General features: G+C 31.3%; 1 protein-coding gene and 1 long non-coding RNA gene across 5 annotated transcripts; one reads left to right on the top strand and one right to left on the bottom strand.

Annotated features, from left to right (window-relative positions):
- Nucleotides 1–12,410: 12,410 nt before the first annotated feature.
- On the bottom strand, nt 12,411–14,366 carry LOC126843905 (uncharacterized). Its single transcript, XR_007686505.1, has 3 exons — nt 14,138–14,366; nt 13,808–14,048; nt 12,411–13,330 (listed from the first exon to the last, which is right to left on the bottom strand). It is a non-coding gene; the product is annotated as an uncharacterized LOC126843905 (long non-coding RNA).
- Nucleotides 14,367–15,334: 968 nt separating this feature from the next.
- On the top strand, nt 15,335–20,247 carry LOC126843915 (3-phosphoinositide-dependent protein kinase B-like). 4 transcript variants are annotated; one of them, XM_050581725.1, is made up of 10 exons: nt 15,335–15,595; nt 16,046–16,191; nt 17,045–17,264; nt 17,338–17,731; nt 17,803–18,055; nt 18,314–18,409; nt 18,672–19,031; nt 19,120–19,256; nt 19,417–19,509; nt 19,609–20,247. In XM_050581725.1, exons 2-10 carry the CDS (start codon nt 16,047–16,049, stop codon nt 19,735–19,737), a joined length of 1,827 nt encoding a protein of 608 aa, XP_050437682.1. In that variant the 5' UTR covers nt 15,335–15,595; nt 16,046; the 3' UTR covers nt 19,738–20,247. The 4 variants fall into 4 exon arrangements, with proteins under 4 accessions (XP_050437682.1, XP_050437681.1, XP_050437679.1 ...); XM_050581724.1 differs by having other exon boundaries at nt 15,335–15,779; XM_050581722.1 differs by having other exon boundaries at nt 15,335–15,783.
- The last annotated feature ends 609 nt before the right edge of the window (nt 20,248–20,856 follow it).

Raw genomic sequence — 20,856 nt, 5'->3', positions numbered from 1 at the left:
AAAATAAAATATAATTCGAAACCTGTGCAAGTAATCTTTTGTTTACCTGAATTTAGTAGTATTAGTGTAATATATTATAATGTTTTAATATATGGCACTTGGATGGCGAATTTTTGAATTTCACGATTTTTTCGTGCTAGTCTTTTTTTTCAAGTATTTTTTATCAATATTTAATTGTTTAGGTTGGCTCGACTGTATCGATGAAATCCGCGGCCGGTTGCACGAAATCTTATCTATGTCGATTACCGTCTTAAGAAGGCAGATATTTCTTTGTAGTACAAGAATATATTTTTCTTTCGTTCATTTCTGACGAACACGGCCCACGGTGAACCAGCTCAGAAAATTTAATAATATCAAAAATCTCAATTTTCTCAAGAAAACTTAAGGCAAGAAAAGCCTTAAGCATTTCGCATCGAAGCGATTATTTGAAAGTGATTTTATCACTTTCAGAACACAATAGTTATTGCCGTTTAATTTTTTTGAATTTATGTTTTTTTTTCCCCAGCCGTTGACATTGCTGTACTCGTTTTCAAAATGGCTCAACGCGTTTGCTGTATGGGAACAATGTTGAACGGCGTTATCGGCCGTGGGAGAAGGCCGAGTTTTCGCGGCGCCGGCCAAACGTCGTTGACTGGCAACAGTTCGGCGTCCAAATGTTTGGTCGCCAAATTCTTGACAACGCAGACGCAGCCGCAGACGCGGCCGAAGATCAAGGCGCAAAGCAACAACGGTGAAAACACTAGACGCAAGTGCGTCGACGGCGGTGGCCCGTCGGGGCAATATAACATCGAACATAAACTCCGGGAGCACTTGAACTCGATGGCGGCCGTTTTTCCCAGGCTCCAGAGTCGGCTGCTGTCCACGAATTTCCAACGGCTAGACACCATGCCCACGCAACTGTTCTTCTTCACGATAGCCACCTCGGTGCCGATGGTGTTTGCCGGCGCGCCGTACGTCGGCATGTTCGTGGTCGCGGCCAACGGCTTTCACGCGCACAACCGTCTGGCCAACGACCGCGCTCCGGCCACGATTGCCCGGCTGGTGTCCACAATGACGCCCGCGCTCTTGTGCGCGTCCACCTGCTTGATGACCGTGCCCGCGCCCATCACCGCGCTGCTCGTCGGATACGCCGCGTTTCGAATGGCCGACGACTTCCTGTCCCACGACCAGTACCCTCCATGGAGGGACGCATTGGTATTCATCGTCCTCGGCACTGGATTAGTGTGTTTGGTCTACAACTTTGGTCATAGTTCTGGTACAAGTTATATCCGGTTTACCGCAAACTTTTCTCTTAGTATATAATAATATCAAGTTTTCTTATCTAAACTAAATTTTTTGATAATCTAGAAATTGCCTTGTCGATATTATTGTTATTGATATTAATATTGTTTGCCATTATTGTTGTGCCAAATATATATTAATTATACGTCATCTTCTTTATTTATTTAACTAAACTTAAAAAATTACATTTTTATCAGTTTTATATATTTCAAATATTATTTAATTTTAATTTTTTATTACACATGCAAATGCTATCGAATTCGTCTAGAAACCGTCATCGCATAATGGCAGCGATAGGCCTTGAGGGCGTTAAGCTTGATGATGATTATATGAAATGCAGTTAATTAAGTAATTCATTTTATTTCTACTGAATTTAATTTAATTTTAAAAAATTTATATAAATAATTTTACAATATAAAGCTGTATACCTGAGTAAAATTGTTTTGATAAGTATGCAAAAATAAAACAAAACAACAAAAATATAAACTGCTTTTGGATTTCGAATTGAAATCCGAAAGCATTTTATAGACAAAGTTGAGAGTTTTTTTTTTAAATTGTTATCAACAAACTTTACTTAGGTACACATCTTTATATTGTAATAGTATTTAATATTTATAAGATTTTCAAGTGGCTTAAGTAGCGTTTTTTTTAAAAATCCGGATTTTCGGATTCCCATCACCAATTAGGATAAAAGGATATAGAAGATTAAAATTTATGTAAGGATAGTCAAATCAATTTTTTAGGTAGGCACTTAATTAATGGTAAACCACGCAATATGATTTATGAGAAATGTTAAATATTGATAAATGTTGCCAGTAAATAGATTAAGGCCAGATATTATAAAACTACTAACTAAAAAATAATTAAGACTATAATATCATCATATATCGCAAGGAGATTATAGATCGGCAGTAATCATCAGGACATGTGTTGATGTATCTGCATGAAGTGTAAATACTCTTAACTTTTTTTGAAACCATTTAAACGTGGAGCAAGTGTTAAATTTTCTGCCATCGTAGTCACAAAAAGCTCCAAATTGTCGAAATTTCATAGTAAAAGTGACAGTTTAATTTGTTGAAAAAGCAACCAAATAATTAACAACTTAACAATTTTATTTTATTGTAAATATAAAATTATTTTAAAGGAAAAAGTAAAAGTTTAATAATAACGTTTATGTGGCATTTATATAGATATTAAAAAAAGTAAAAACTTTTTTAAGTTAGAACTTTAATTTAACAGCTTCCAAGAAACATTTTGGACTAACCGCTCTTATAAAATATAGATTTTTTTCAAACAGTTATAATTAAACTAGATTGTAAAAAAAAAAAAAAATAAACGTTTCAATCTATGTTAATAACACTTTAATATTTGGCCGAATACCATACTTTTTAAACAACCGCTTTTGATCCGTTCTGGCTAAAATCAACAAATCGGTAGCAACGCGTGAAATTATGTTTATTGTAGTTTTGAATTCATCAGACAATTGCATTGTTCACGATTACTAACATTTCATTGAAACTATTTGCTTATTTTGATGTTTTTCATATTAATACTAATATAATTTGTGATTTTAGCACAAAAAAAAATCGACAAGCTTCGCCTCGATCATTGTTTGTGTTATTTTCTCCGCTCTCCGGACAAACATTGAATCATGGATATGTTATAGCAGCTAAGGTATAATTATATGTGAACTGAAACTTCTGAATATGTTATTGTATTTTGTCCAATCAAAAAAATGTAAAAATATACGTAATCTTAAGCTTGGCATTTGTTTATTATATATAATATTATATTGTGTGTACTTATTTATAATATTTTGTTAATGAAATAGAATAAATTATATGTATTTGTAATTATATATTTTCTTTTTCTTGAGTCATTAATTTTTAAATAAACAGACCGACAAAACGATAATCTTAAATATTTAAAAAATAAACCTTGTCCATTGCACAGCTAGTTTGAAGGTCAAACTACCGATGGTGTAATATCCTCTCAATGTCTAGTAAAAAAACAAAACAAATTTTCTTAAAGAGTAATTTTTTAAAGTCAAAGAGTGACATACATATTACAAAATAAATCAGCAAACTTCGCATTGATCATGGATGATACCGAGAAAAAAGCATATTTTCTTTTGGACATCAAGAGCAAGCCGTTGTTCGGCCAAAAGAATAGGCCAGATAAAAATAGTAACCGACTAAGACTGGAGGGCAAGTGGTACCTTAAACTTTTTTTCTCAACAATTTTCTAAAATGTTCTATGCTCTAAAAACCTTGTAATTGGTTTTGCACTATTTATTTCGAATCCACATAATGAGAATGTAATTTTTGTTTGTAAATTTTGTTAAACCATTTTTTTGTATATGTTTCAAATTATAAACTTCAACACTTCCAATTATGTCAAAACGCATCAATGGCGTAATCTTCAACTTTTTTCCACCACTTAAAACTATACTGTTATTCTGTTTATATTGTGTGTATGTAATAATATTTTTGTATATGAAATGTAACATTTATTAACCTATGTATATATTGTATAATGTTTACGCCCATTTGTAATAATATTTTTGTGAATGAAATTTAATGTTTATTTACCCATATAAAATGTTTGTGCCGATTTGTAATAATATTTATATTTGAAATGTAATAATATTCATGTTGAATACTGAACGAGATAAGGTTTTTATGTTCTTCTAAATAATTGTTGATAAAAATGATTAACCATTGTTCCACTCTATTTAAGCTATAAGAGCTTATATTGAAGAATCCACTTACAGGTTGGCCCTATCGTCTTTGTACAATTATGTACGCAGTTTTTTTTTATTAGTATGCGAATCCCCTTTTGATACATTTTTTAATTAAATTTGACAAACAGGGATTTAAGGTCAACATTTGAGTCTCATTCATTTAGAAAATTCAGATAAAAAATACATGTTAGATACCCTGAAATTATAAAAATTAAAATTTTGTTCACCGAAGCGTCATACATTACTATCAGTTTTACCAATTAATGTATTCTTTGATTTGTAGTACTACTGAAACGTGGACATAGCCAGAAAACCATTGGCTATGAAATAAAGATAAAACATTAAAAAGAAGACGAACCATTCGACACACAAACAAACCATAATGACTTTGTCTGCAATAGTCCGACTGTACAGGATGAACATCCAAAGAGAATCGATGAGAATTCATACAAGTAATGTCATTTTTTAACTAAAGAATTATACATTTAAAATCTTTAAATTATTTTTTTCTGAATCAGCGGGCAAGAGATAAATAAAAACTTCTGTCGTCATCAGCGCTTTATCAGCAATTTATCACATTGTATGTTATAAATCTCTGATTTTTCCTCTTACTCTATTTTATCTTTGTTGCTCATTAATAATGTATATGTTAAAATAATACTTTTTTTCGCAACTAGTTATACCGTGTAATTGTTAAAAATAACGCCTTGAGATAAATCTTAAAACCTGAATTATTTTAATTAGTAAATCGAGAAAAAGCAATTAACCGTAGGGTTTTTTTAAACAAAGTTAATGCACTTTAGGAAAATAAATAATTTCAAATTTACTATTAAGTTTGTTTGCAAAATATATCTTGAACATGTAAATTTAAAAAAAAACTTATTTAATTTATAAACTGTTATATTTTAATTATCAGTATGTCATATCAGTTTGACCTATTAATTATTAATTTATTAATGTACTCTTTGATTTTTAGTATTAATAAAACGTGAATGGAGCCAGAAGATAAAATTGAACAACACGAAACCAGTGATTGTGACCATGAAATAAAAATTAAACTCAGAAAAGTAGATGAACCGTTCGTCACACAGACAAACTATAAAGACTCTGAGAAAGATATAATGCTGAAATACTTTCATAAGTAAGTTTTTCGGTAACGTTTTCAATCTCTGAACTTATCAAATGGAAACCGATTCACGATAACATAAACCTGTATCCAAGTAGTCTTCATCTGTGTTAGAATCGAAAGAGGAAGTTTGAAACCGTAAGAAGGCCGAAAATGATTGTGAAAACCGACTGAAACGCAAAATCGATTTGGACAAAATGCGTGCACGTGATATTATATAAGTTAATGTACAGTTTACCGTCCACAGTATTTTTTGGTTAAACAAAATGCACCTTTGTAATTCTATACCACCACAGAAGTTTGTACCCAAAACACTAAAAGTTAGGTTTAGTTCGTGATCATCTATCGATATTATTATATGTATTTTTTATTTAAATTAATCTGTTGGGTAATACTATTTAAGCTATTGTATGACAAACTATGACCTGTAATTTTTTGGATTAAGAGCAATTTTTCGATTTTTTAAATCACTTCGTAAGATGCAAAAAAAACACTGGTTTTATTACCAACGTTTTCTGTACTTTCAAAAAATTTTCTAAAATATATTTCATATAAAATTAACACATAATTTAAAATAAATACATAGAATTATATAAGTAGAAGTATGTACATATACATACATAATATATAAGTACATACGTATATTTTACTATATTTTACAAATCAATTTTTTTTACCAAAACTGTATAAGTAGTGTTTAAAAGACAATAATCAGTAATGTTATTGAATTCCAACTGATTTTTTTTTTTTACTAAATACTGAATCAATTTGGTTACTAATAAAAATATGTCAAATACCATTGAGAAGAGCAATTATTGTTTTACCTAAATAGATAATAAAACATTATTAAATTTATTTCTGTTTTATTACATTAACTACACATTGAATTGGCCAAAGTATTTATTGACTGTAACTAGAAGTTGATCCAACTATATATTTTGTCCTTATAAAAACATATAAATATAAGGTTTTTATAAGCCACTTGTATTACACAAATTAAGTTTTGTAATATAATACATATGTATGGCCTGTAAAAAAACTTTAAACATAAAAATATATTATGTACCGTTTGAAATTAGGTATATAATATATATATATTTTTTTTACAAATTATGAATTTTTTAATGTTTTTAGTAAATGCAATACATATTTTTTGTCACTAGTTAACATTGAAAAATATTGTATTCAACTAAAAGAATATGTATCATTAGTATAATATTTAATTTGTTTTTATTTTTTTTTTGAGTATACAGTACAACATTTTACTCAACTAAAAACTAATAACAAAAAAAAAAAAGATTAAATTTGTTTACATCAATTGTAATCATTTTGAAATTGTATTTAAAAGTATTAGTATTATAGTACCTACTTACTAGTTACTACTTAATATTAATATAAATACGGTGTATATTATTTCAAATATGCACTATTAAAGCTTAAACATATTTTCAATAACGTTGTCCTGAAACTATGTCTACTCATTGCATACAAAACTAAATTTGTACAGTTTAAGAAGAAAGAAAATATTTAGGTTTAATATTAAAATGTGTCTCGATTTCTTGTGTCTTTATAACTTATTATTTTTATTAACTGAGGACAGTCTATTTTATTATGGAGTATATTATTATAAAGTAACATTATATTTAACTGATTTTGTGGATTTTTTGAAGTTGATAATTTGAAAAAATCCAAGACGCCATTATAATATGACAAATAGATAGGTCTTTGAACATTACATATATTAAAATAGATAAAACGAAGAAAAAATTGTTGTATATATTGAGTATAATGAATGATAATATAGGTTTTTTAAGGCAACTGGCATATGCCCAATTTATTTAGGGCCTTATATCTAATTTTAACGATGTGATAATTGCTTTTTAATTTTTACATCAAAATATACAGCTGATTCATTTTGTTATATTTTAAACCTGAAAATAAGCACAAAAAATTATATATGTTTGTTACGTTTTTTATTAGAATACATTTTGTAATGTTACAAAAAGAATAGATGGTTTAGTTGTTTAAAGAATTAATTTACTTGTGTTATTTTGTACAAAAAAAAAACAGTCAAAACAAACAAATCAATTAATTTTTTCCTAGTTCCGTTTAAGTTCCAATTAAGTATGTAATAATTAAATTAATGATTTGGATAATGTTAAGTCATGTAAATACATTGTTGTTAATTAATGATTGTTATTGTAATAAAATTTATTTTCTTCTAAAAAATAAAAGTAACTAATTAAATAATTTAGCGTTATCTGTTTTAGAAACTATAATTTCTTTATTACACACAATTTAATATTTATTTGTTTTGAAATATACTAAAAATGAGCTTTTAACATAAATATAGTAACTCCATAGAAATACTGCTTATAATATTTACTTAATTTTGAATTAAAAGATACATGCATTGTTAAGTTTGTAAGTTTTCGATGTCACTAAATTAAAATTATTTATAATATTGAAACAATGCTTGTTCTTCAAATATAGCCTACACCAAGTAGAGTATTGGTTTATTGTTCAAATAACAATATGAAAGTGGTAGGTATGTTTATACTTTACATGAGATTATTCCACCATTTGGTAAACATTTTTTAAAATTTTTACTTTGTAATTATTCATATATTTTATACAGCGTGATACATAAAGTATGAGTTAGATAAAGTTCCTGAAATAAATAGTTGGTGGTTCTTATGTATAAAAAAAAATATTTTCAAAAAGAAAACCTACAACATTTTACCCATTTTCTAAGAAAATGAGTGTCTTATTCTTAATCAATCACCGAGTCTAATAATATACAAGTGCTATAAATATAAGTAAGATAAATAGTCGTAATAGACATTTATTACTTGTTAGTTATTGCGTTTTTGTTCAATAGAACTTATCAACTGAAATAACTTTATTTGTATTTTTCATTTAATTTTGTTTTTATATAGTTTTTTAAAAGAGGTATTAAATATATTCGAGCGTTAAATTAAATCTATTTTCTAATGATATGATTTCTAAAACTGTGTTTTTAATTAATATCGAATTATAAACACCACTGCGATGACTATTAGTAATAAAATTGAATTTTATAATAACAGTACATACATTTCTTAAAGAGAACCCAACATACTTTGAAAACAAAAGGGAGGACACACGGGTATGGATAATTGTTTAACATAGTATATTATATTAGCTGCTTAAATATATGTATGTTAGGAAACATCAAAAAGCTACAATAATTAATATATTGTTATTTTGCAATGGCCTAATATGAGCCCAATTTGACCACTCCGAGTACTCCTGGTGATTATTAAAGTGAAATCGACGAGAAGAGAAAATACTGTTTTAATATTACTAAAACTATAGTTTTACAACACCAATACAAATATATGACTGTTTAAAGACTTACCTCTATAACACAACGTGCGGTTAAATTACATAATACACATCTTAAATTATTTGATTTCAAAACGAAGCTAAAAAATAAAATACAATTTGAATTTGCTGTACAAGCACTATTTTGCTTACCTCAACTTAGTAGTACAGTAGTAGTATGATATCATATTATAAGATTGTGGCACTCGGACGGCGAATTTTTGAATTTCGCGGTTTTTTTTTTACGAATATTTAAAATATTATCCAGGTAAATTATTTAACAAAAAACTGGTGTTTCGTTAACGTCGTTGGATGTTGGTTATTTACCATTTTTTTACCGTAGGTATATTTAACTATTAAAAGTAATTATCAACGTTTTTACAAAAAATGTTTGGTGCGGGGGGTCGGCAGTTGGCCGAAAAATGATAAGGGTTCGATTTACAATAATTCTGACAAGACGGTGTTACCAACATAATACAATTCTCCAAAAATGACAAATATTGTAGTGTTTGAAGTACGAGTAGAACTGTACAATACAATGTGTTCCTCGCATTCGTATCATGTTATTTGGTAATTTCATCGTTCGTATCATATTATTTGGTAATTTTTGTTTAGGTTGGCTGCACTGTATCGATGGCATCGATGTCGTCCGCGGCCGGTTGTACCGAAACCATATCTATGTCGATTACCGACTTAAGATGGCAGATATTTCTTTGTAGTACAAGAACATTTTTCTGTCGTTCATTTCCGACGAACACGGTCCACGGTGAACCAACTCAGAAATTATAATAACCAAAAAAATCTCAATTTTTTCAAGATATTTCTACTTTCCACGGTACTTTGTAAGTATAGCATAATATTTCACGCAGCGATAGATCTTTTACCTAAGAGTAGAATTAAATAATTTTGCATTTGCCGTAATATCTAACATATTATTATTGTTTTAATAACGCATAACGCACACAAAATTACACGTCCAGTAATGGCGTCGATTACATTATTGTCTCGATATCAATTTCGTTGTAGTTTTTTTTTTTTTATAGTTGGCTAAATTAAAATGCGTCCTTTGAAACGGTAGGTAATATAGTTTGAATATACAATTTAAATAATTATTATGTTTTGTTGCCGTATATAAATTGGACCGAATAACAAGTCAATCTCGGTGAACTTTCAAAGTATTATCACAGATTAGTTAAAATTATCTAACGTGTGGTATTATATTTTACAATTTATTAAGTGTAGAATTAATAGTTTATTTTTAACAAAACCAAATTATTATTTTTTTTTTATAATATATTGATAATGCTGGATTTTGTTTTTTGTTTTTTTATGTCAACACATTGACATGCTCTGAGATAAAAAAAAATAAATTGTGTCTAAATAAAACTACTTACCTAACCGCCTACGTTCAATCCCCTTAAGTAATACCGGAAGCTAGTACATGTTAAAGGAATTTTTTTTTCTTATAGGTTTTAATACAATTTAATCGTGTCACCTTGTTTTCAAGATAATTTATAAAAGTTTAAGAACGAAAAAAAAATTAATAACTAGCGGGTCGACGTCGCCTTAAGCATATTCGCCTCGAAGCGATTATTTGAAAGTGATTTTATCACTTTCAGAACACAATAGTTATTGCCGTTTAATTTTTTTAAATTTATGTTTTTTTTTCCCCAGCCGTTGACATTGCTGTAATCGTTTTCAAAATGGCTCAACGCGTTTGCTGTATGGGAACAATGTTGAACGGCGTTATCGGCCGCGGGAGATGGTCGAGTTTTCGCGGCGCCGGCCAAACGTCGTTGACTGGCAACCGTTTGGCGTCCAAATACTTGGTCGCCAAATTCTGCACGACGCAGACGCAGCCGCAGACGCCGCAGCCGCCACCCTCGAAGAACCAGTCGCCGCAAAGCATCACCGTTGAAAACGCCAGAAGCAGTCGCGGCGACGGCGGTGGCCCGTCGTCGAGTCAAACTGGCGAAGATAAATTCCGCGAGCACTTGAACTCGATGGCGGCCGTTTTCCCCAGGCTCCAGAGTCGGCTGCTGTCCACGGATTTCCAACGGCTGGACACCGTGCCCACGCAACTGTTCTTCTTCACGATAGTCACCTCGGTGCCGATGATGTTTGCCGGCGCGCCGTACGTCGGCATGTTCGTGGTCGCGGCCAACGCCTTTCACGCGCACAACCGTCTGGCCAACGACGGCGCTCCGGCCACGGTTACCCGGCTGGCGTCCGCAATGGCGCCCGCGCTCCTGTGCGCGTCCACCTGCTTGATCGCCGTGCCCGCGCCCATTCCCGTGCTGCTCGTCGGATACGCCGCGAGTCGACTGGCCGACGACTTCCTGTCCCACGACCAGTATCCGCCGTGGAGGGACGCACTGGTATTCCTCGTCCTCGGCACCGGATCGGTGGGTTTGGCCTACGACTTAATCAAGGCCATCGGTCAAATTATATTGTGATTACCGCAAAGTTTTTTCTTCGTATAGTATCAAGTTTTCTTATCTAAACTAAAACGTTCAAATTTTTGATAATCTAAAAATTGTGTCTTGACGATATTTATATAGGTAATATATATATATATATATATTTAAAGATAAAAGTTTACCTTTGGTAACAATATGTTTATAGTACTGAATTTTTTTCACAAGTTTATTAAAAGAAAAATACAATTACTTATTATAATTTGTCTTTTTTTTTTGTTTAGTTTAGTTATTATCGTTATACAAAGGTTCAGTTACATTATACTGTGTTAATATAATAGGTATATACGTGACAATATGTTGTTTTTTTTAAATATTTAAAAACAAATTTCAAATTTTTTATTATATATAATAATATTGTCTATTGGCAATCGATGGAAAACTGTCGACGCTGCGGTGTCTTTAAATTTTTTAATTATTAAAATGTATTCATATTATGTAAATATTTTTTAAGGTGTTTAAAGAAAAGGAACAATTTCCAAATAGTTTTTATTATTTATAATAGTATATAATTGCATAGAACGTTTTTATATGGTTATATAGCTACTTATTTTTTAAAAATTATAAATGTAGTAATAAGTGTCCATAATAATATTTTTCTGAACATAATAATAATAGTATACTTACCATAATATGGCCAACCAGAGCTTTAAAATAAAGTGGATAATATTTAACAGGTATTGATAGTTTTTTTCAACAGCCCTTGTACAATACACAAACACAAATTCTAATCGACTCTGAAGAGGGTTAATAATGTATAATATACACATATATATATATATACTGAGATCTGTTCTTAAAGATTTACTACAAAACATATAAATATTCAAAATATATTTATAACCAGTCGGTATTTTTGTTGAATTAGGCCTTTTTTACATTTTTTATAGCGTTTAAAATGTTATGTTCACTTACTATTCAATTACCTATTAGAATTTAATAAATATTTAAATCAAAGGTATTTGGTCATGTGGACATCTTGAGATACCTGTCCAATGAAAAATTCATAATATGATATTGTACTGTTAATATTGTGTGCATTAATGCACTAGGCAGAGGATCAGAGGAACGCATGGACTAAATGAAACAATTGAAGAAAAAAATGTATACCTGTTTTAACATTCAAATGTGAAATAATAGTTTTGTGTGTGCTATCTATTGTTTTGTGTTATGTTGAATCTCTTAATTCACATTACAGCTATGACAATAAACCGTTTTTTATTATGTTTAAAATACTTGATTTATGAATGAAATATGGGTTTATAATTTCATAATATATTAAACAATACAACACAACTAGTCCACTACAATAATTTGTCTTAGAAGTGACAATTTTGAAATGATTGTTTTTTTTTTATACAGCAAGTGACAAAAAAAATTCAAAATCTACATACTTTGTAATGTATATATGAAGAAAAAAAAATATTTAGATCCAAATGAATAACACATGATAGTTACAAATTCGTTGGTTTTGAACTTGTAAACAAAAAATCAATTAAAACCAAATTTGTTTTGATACACTTAAATATATATATATATATAAATTTATATTATACTTTCAAACAGATAAGGTTTCTAAAACGAAAGAGCTGCCGTTATTCGGATCACCGTAGTTGAAGTACAGTATTCTTATCGGCGAGGTAAGAATAGAATTTGTTTAATGAGCAAAAATTTGTTTCACTCCTTCGCAAACATAAGAAAGTGATCTTTCTTCAAACGGTTGTCACAGCGTTTTCTTTGAACCTCGTTACTGGGCCAAATGCTTGTCGTCCATCCAGAAACAAGAGGTTTATATAATATGTAGGTACTCAATTTGTATTTTAACACTCACTGTAAATAAATAACCAGGAAGATATGGAAACATTTTACTTGCTAAACACGGTTATCGACACCACAGAACCCGATAATAGACTCGAGTCGCTTTTAAAAATCTACACAAAGACGTGAAAACGACAGTAAGTTAATTTCTTTCAAGCTGATAATTTGGATGTAACAAATAGTTGTAATTCAAAAAAATTATTTCTAACAGCCAAGTATTGTATAAGTATAGTATATATATATACTTATAAATGTAAATAACTACGAGAGCAAAACAATTGTATACGAGTAAAGATGACGTAGCGAAACTTATGTATGTAAATAATGTAAATTCAATTGGCAAGAGCATGTGAGTATAATGTGGACAGTAAAAAAGCATTTAGTACTAGTGTCTGGCTAACTCTGAAACAAATTTCACATTAATCGCCACGTTCTGCAAATTTTTGTTTTTTTCCAGTTCATCTTCTCTCTTTTGATTACTTGCAATCATATTGCGTTGACCCGCTCTTTCCGGTTTAGCTGAAATAATTTAAAAGTAGAAAATAAATAACCATTTATTAAATGGATATCGAATAGAATTTTGTTTTCTATGAACCCGTTAGGGTAATACGACTACACGACAAGCTACATTTGTCTGTTTAAAATCATCTTTTAAAAAAACTTTAAAGGCTCAAGCAAGGTTAGGTACTACTATTGTTTGTATCCTACTAATGTAATTATATATAATAAAATAAATGTATATTTGATTGTCTCATTTGGACAATCGGCGGAATCTAATGGAATTTTTTCCAGATGATATTTTAGCTTCCATGCGATAGCTGAAAAGGTATTGTATTTACGAGTGTTGTTATTTTTATATGTTTGTGTCTGTACCGACGACAAAATATACCAATTAGTTCCAAATTTGTATAGAATATTCTTAAGACACAGTTGACAACCGACAAACGTTGTCAACCTAAACAATTATCGTTACAATTATACTTTAAGACTATTTACTTCGTATAAGACAGTCGTCATTTCTGTGGAGAGCCTGCGGTTAAATGCCGTCAAATATCACCATAGAAAATGGACCACCGATTCAGCTCGGGTTCCTCGAATTATGTAGGACATCCCACTAGTGGATACCGCCTCCGACTTGACACCTGCTCCGAGGCCATTAACTTTGCAGCAAGTTTTGACCTCGGAGTGCAGTAATTATAGTTTGTTTTTCACGCGTCGCGTCTCTGAATTCAGCAGTCTAAAAATATACAAGCAAATATTAATTTAACGTAATATTAGTGATTACGTGTCTCGAGGCATTCGGCTAAGATATATATTGAAATATACTTCTTGACGATTGACATCTATTAATTGATTCATTTCTTCCATTAAAACTTGCATTCTGGTTGCTTTTTCTTTTTCTTCTGCTTTTCCTCTGGACGAACAATAATATGACATTTTTACAAGTGTTGTGTGTGTGACGAGCTGACACGATTGTTATAACAATATATTTTACAGTTATTGAATTACAATTAATATTAATTTAACTTTAAATCGTAGTATTATTACACCTATAAAGAAAAAATGAACTGTTAGTAGAGATAATGAGATAAAGTTTGATAACAGTGATGTTATTATGATAAAAAATAATGGCGGTCGGGTTGCTGCCACTTTTCCCAAATTGCATACATCTCAATGTCTACTTTGCCTATAGAAAATTAGGTGTTATGGTAAACTGCAATGGTAAACTATAGGTAAACTGGTTACTAATGAAAAAACGGTTATTAGGACAATATTGTTTGTTGGATTAATGTGGTTTTTGTTTGGAATGGTTGTATCCCATGTGGGGCGGCGACCCTTCTTTGATAATGAAGGTATGTCAATGAATTTATTATAAATTTGAACCTTGTTTTCAGATTTTTCCACCCAATTTATTTCCATATACTAATACAATATAGCCGGCTTTGCCATAATCACTTTGAAACTATAGTTGAAGTCAACCGCGCCATAATAATATTATGCAATGTAGACACTATCGGTAAACAAACGTTATCAATATTGGGCTTTTATCATGTTGCATAAAATATTGCTTGTAAATATTATGTCTGTAATTTCATCTTTTTGCGTTAAATCTAAGACATATGCGAATAAAAATAAATATAATAATTTTTGTTTGGAACACAGAGTTGTTTAAAATCGGTACAATGTTATTTTATTTGTACAAAAGTATTATAGTTAAAAAATAAACAAAACATTTGGGGCCATCGCCGACAATATAAGCATAGATTAAATATACAATCTATTCCGTATAATATTGTGTATTTAAATTTTAATCTATGATATAACATTTCGTAGGAATCGCAAACTTTTTCCATAAGGTCTCTGCAGCTCCTTAGGTGTGTGACCGGCGCTGTCAATATTTTATAGGACCTCCGTGGTTTTATCTACGACCGCGGTTACCGCGGTTGTGGTTAATGCATAATAACATAATAACAATATTATAATGATAATAACAACTTGGTCAACGTCTCGTCGCGTCACACACCACACACACACACACACAACAGTTATATTGTTTTTTTTACTCTTCCCGATCGCTCCAAAGTCTGTTGGATGTTAAAAGTCTTCGTTTTGGCCACATCGAATTTCACAGTTATTAGGTTGTTTGTCTATGTAAAAGAACTGCGGTGCACGTCGATCGATCGCACTGAGATACACACCAGTTACCAGTCCGTTTCACTCTGGCACATTTCTTATTGGACAACAATGTAATCGTTTAGCAATTTCGACGTTCACAACAAACGAGTAGGTGTGTAATTTGCGAAAAAATGTTTACTACGATATGTTTTTTTTGGCATTGAATAAACTACACTCGTACTTTGTTGTTAACCGTGTGAGTATTGAGACTAAACCTGAACCACCTACGTTTGCACGTAAACTTCGAACCGATCATCATTCGACTTGAGACGATTCAGACTAGAGCCTATACGTATGTATGTGTGTAGTTTTGTTTACTAATTTTCAAATGTAATTCGTTTCGCCTAGTTTGCGACAATCGACTCGTCTACGACTCGGGAATTCAAATTTGATTTTATAAATACGTCGACAAAAACTCACTTTGGTTACGATCGGTGAAATTTGGTTTTAATTGCGCGATTGTGTAAACACGTTAACCGACATTTGCCCGTGTTTTAAATTAAAATACTATTTAAGAAACGAGCAAATTAAATTTACATCGCTCGTTATTTTATACAGTATGACGAACAGTAACAACTCAAAAATGTTGATCGACGAAGAAAACAACGGAAATGTTTCGGCCAAGCTTGGTAGGATTCAAGACAAACATGTTTGGAAATCGTTGAGGACTCATATATTATCACGCAGAGAGAAAAATAAAAAAGGTTTGTCACGTATTGTTACAATATTGTTATTGATATACCAGGTGATTGGTAAACTACAATAAAACATCGACTACAGTATGACAAATTGAAAAATAATTAAATTTTCACTCGGTCACTGTAAACATGTTAATTTACTCTTTTTCACTATTACGCATCACTGGGATAATATATTGTGTAACATTTAGTTGTATTTCATCCTCTTTAATTTATTTGTTCTTCAAATATTAATGTTATATTAAAATATATTCTGTTGGTCGCTTTTATACGATAAGAGTTTTTTAAATATTTGGTACTTTGTAATTTATGGGAACACATTTTTTAATTAACGTTAAATAGAACAAGTTTGTACGAGAATTGTATTTTCAAAAAAAAAAAATTTTGCTTAGAAAGGAGTATTAAAATTATATTTATAACATTTTCTGCGTGTCAACTTAAATATTGCGTTATTTCTTAAAGTTATTTTAACATTTGTTGTTGACAAGACTTTTATGTTTCAACTTGAGATTCTATTTTATTTTTTTACCTTGTTCTATGGTTAAACTTTACTAGTTGTGATTAATAGGATATGTTCATAAATTGTATGTGTTGTCGGTTCGTTTAGTATTATTAGCGCCCACTCCCCCCCCCCCTAAAATAAATCCTAGCTCTGCTACTGTTGATAACACTCTGATTTTACCAAATTATCTCAAATTGATCAAATTAAATTTTCATTACCTCAAATGATAAAAAGTAGTTTTTAGTTTCATGTTAAAATTTGTTTATAGAGTTAACGTAATTTTTAGTGTATTAGAAATCGACTATTTGTTATTTTTGGTGAAATGTCGAATAAAAAATTGTTGATATTATTTAACAGCGGAAGCCGAAGCTGAAGTGTTGAGAAAAAAGAAATGTGTCGAGTTTCAACAAATGGAAGAAAATAAACTGTCTTTGGCGCAAATTAATGGTCGTTTGACCGCGTTGAAAGATAGACGCGACGAACTCGAGGAGGAAAAACGTGCACTTTTGAACCAAGTCCAAACGGCCGATGACGCTATGGCCGCTTCTTTAGTCGTGCCCAAGTCCGAGTTCAATTGGTATTAAGAAATTATTACGTAGTTTTAATTTGTACGACCGATGTAGTAATTTCTATTTTTTTTACCTTTACAGTGAACCCTTAAACAACAAACTAGTGTTAACGAATAATATTAGCACGGTCGTGTCGCATCATCGATCGACGACACTTCTTCAACAGCACCAGCATATTATTAGGCAACAAACGACGATTACTGCAGAGTCGGGCGTTGGGTCGCCCAGCGGAAGTAACAGCTTGAACTCGGTGCAACAGCCTTTGATGTTGCACAATTCAAACGCCGGCGGCGCCAATAATCAGACATTGTTGGTTTGTTCGCCGGCAGCGATTAACGCTGTTGCCGCAAACAACCAAAATAACAGTGCGACGCGCTCGCCAATGGGTTTATCAGCTTCGCTGTCCAGCACGATGACTATGTCGTTTACAAAAGTTTCATCGCTCTACAGCAGTACCACTCATTTACTAGCGCCGGTAAGTTGTTAATTTATTTTCGACAACAATCGTTTTTTTTTTATATATATATTTTGTACTCGTTTACACAGAACGTAGGGTCGAATAATAAACTAGGAAGGACGCCATCGCCACAACCCCCGGCCATTCAACAACAAACCTATCAACAACAACAACAACAACAACATCAACAACAGCAACAACAAATCGTTGTTCCGTTTCCTACTTACAAACAAATGAACAATAGCAGCGGCGGCAATAGTATTATGAACTCTATGTCTACGCCGAACGTAGTCAACAATATCAATCCGTCCATAGCCGCTGCAAGTAATAATAGTTATTCGAGTGAGTGGTTTTACTTAAGATTTATAAAACTTAAAAAAAAAAAAATACCACAATACATAGCAAAAATACTTGATAATTATTGACTTAATCTTAAGAGTTTATCGTGTATTTACGTGACCCAAAAGACGTAATAATTTACTACATTTTCTGCATCTATTTTACCATTAGAAATGTTGTCATTGGCTTTTTCCAAAGTGTACTTTCATATAGTTTTTTATTTGAAATATGTTGTTACAAAACATTGTTGATTATTTTCAGTGGAAAACTTAAATAGGCGTGGGAGTAGAGATGAAACCCCGTCATCGTTCAATAGGAATGTTTTGATGTGGAATAACAGCAACAACAACCCAAACAGTAAGAGAAAATAATTATTAATGTTGAATATATTATATAGTAAAGTAAAAATAGTGGTGAAAAATCAACACTAATTTATTCTATTTGTAATATTTTAAACGGCGTTCAAAACGTTACCAAAATTACACGGGAACAAATAATACTATTGTTTTGTTCCCGATGTAAATTTGGCTACATTTTCAATGCCGGATTTTAAAGTTTATTAACATTACATAAAGTAACAACTTGTAAACCTGTTTTAATATTAAAATTCTCATTATAGAAAACAATCAACCCAACGTCAGCATGTACGGATCGTTTTATCAACCTTCTCCCGGCGCGGCGGTCAACTATTGTGTCAACAACGGCATTCCTTCGTCGCCATCATCGTCGTCGTCGTCTGTCAACACGGTGTACAGTTATTCCGGGCCGCCTCCGCCGTTGTCGAGGACGGACTCGTCTGGTATGGGAAATTTAATGGTGAGCGCGTCGGCCGGTGAACACGGAGGCCAATTATCGAAATCCATCTCCTCGCACCAACAACAACAACAACAACATCATCATCAGCCTCATCATTTGGCCCACTCGAATCCGCCCATGTACATGAGTCCGGGGATACGTAATCAAACCAGCAACCATGCTTGTACGTGCTCGGGTCAAATTCATTATGTTTATTATCCATAACAATTATTGGTTTGGCAAAATTAACGTTCTTTCGCTTACTTTACTAGACCATCCGAAGCCGCCACCGCATAACCTTGCAGATATAAAAATGATACCGCCGACGTCGGGCTATTATCAGCAACAACCCGGAAGAAATATGCACCCGTCCAGCGCCGGCATCTCACCACAATCTCCACATCAAATGGTAGCGTTACGTTATAAGTGTCGTTATTTTTTTTTCAACTGGTCCAACCGTCGAGTCTATATGATTAGGGACTTGGCGGTCGGACGTGTCGACTAAAAAATTACCCTATATAATATGACGTATATTTAATCGAATAAAATTGTTTGTTTCACGCCAAAAGCAATCGCAGAAATCGCATAACGTGTATATGCGTCAGCCGTCGGCTTCATCGGCTTCTCAACTTTCACCAGTCATGTTGCAGTCGTCACAACACGTAAGATATTTTCCCAAAGACGATAATTAGAACTATTATATTATTATACCTATGGATTTTCTTAAGACAATAAGAATTTTTTTTTTTTTTTATAATTAGGGATCGTACTCCACTTCTACGAACTCTGGATATTCAAACAAATCTCCTGGTCCTGCTATTTCCTCGGCCGACATGGCCAGGTATCAACACCAATCGCAACCTCCGTCGTCGAGGGACATGAACAACTAATTTTATGAAACACTTCCCCGACATACGACAACAACGACGAAAGAGGTCGCCGTCGTTTAGGCGAAATAATATTTAAAAAAAAAAAAAATTATATTATTATTACGATTATCGTTTAAGTTTAATTGTGTGACGCAAAATGTGTTCTATATTTTTTTTTCATAACTATTTTTTCGTCATTCTTCATAATTTTTTTTATTTTAACTCATTCATTATATAAGACAACTTTTATACATAATAAAATTTAGTATGGGGTAATTTTAAGTAATTATTATCTATTACACAATTGATGGTATTTTTTTCGATGATATGAAAAAAAACGGAAACATTATTATTGACCATCGACGACTCGAATACAATTAACAATAAGTGTTTTTTTTTTACAATAAATTATTTGATATCGAATAAGATGATTGCTGATATAGTTTTGCTTTTGATTAGTTTTATTTCTCATAATGTGTAATACTGCGACAACTATTGTATTTTTATTTAATTATGGAAAAACAATCTACACGGTCGATTGTGATATAATATTCTATGATTGAAGTTTTCTTTATTTAATTAAAAGCCAAACAATAGTGATTAACATTTGATATTAACCAAGTCCGATAATAAAAAATAATAATCTTGTCTGAAAGTCTTAAGAAGCGAATTTGTTAACCAAATTTTCAAAACCTAAATATTTACGACTAAAATAAATGTAAAATCGATAGTTTGTTGTTTTTATTATAGAAACTGCCTAAACGACTTGGTTTATGTTTAAAATAAAACAAATTAAATCAGTTTTATATTATTGAATACTTCTGAAAACCAAATGGAAACAAATAAGTTTAACACGCAACATGAATTGGTCATTTTATCAATATTTTTAGGATCAAATATTCATATTTCATAATTTTAAATAATCTACCATTGACTATTTATTTCAGTAAACCGATACACTCGACTTATGTTGTAATTGCAAAATTTTCAAATTTATTGTACAATAATTATGTTATACTTGACAGTTTACTGATATTGAAGAAACAAAATCAATTGAAAACATTTCAGCACATTCCAAAGCTACAATATTAATGTCTTTTGGAACGATGTAAACGTTTAGTGTCAATTTAAGTTCAAATC

Source organism: Adelges cooleyi, unplaced genomic scaffold (genome assembly GCF_023614345.1).
Source record: "Adelges cooleyi isolate 19-005CV unplaced genomic scaffold, UGA_ACOO_1.1 ACOO_flye_CR_arks_rails_tigmint_CR_PRNA_575, whole genome shotgun sequence".
Taxonomy (NCBI): Eukaryota; Metazoa; Arthropoda; class Insecta; order Hemiptera; family Adelgidae; genus Adelges; species Adelges cooleyi.
This window is presented reverse-complemented; position numbering and strand designations above follow the sequence as displayed.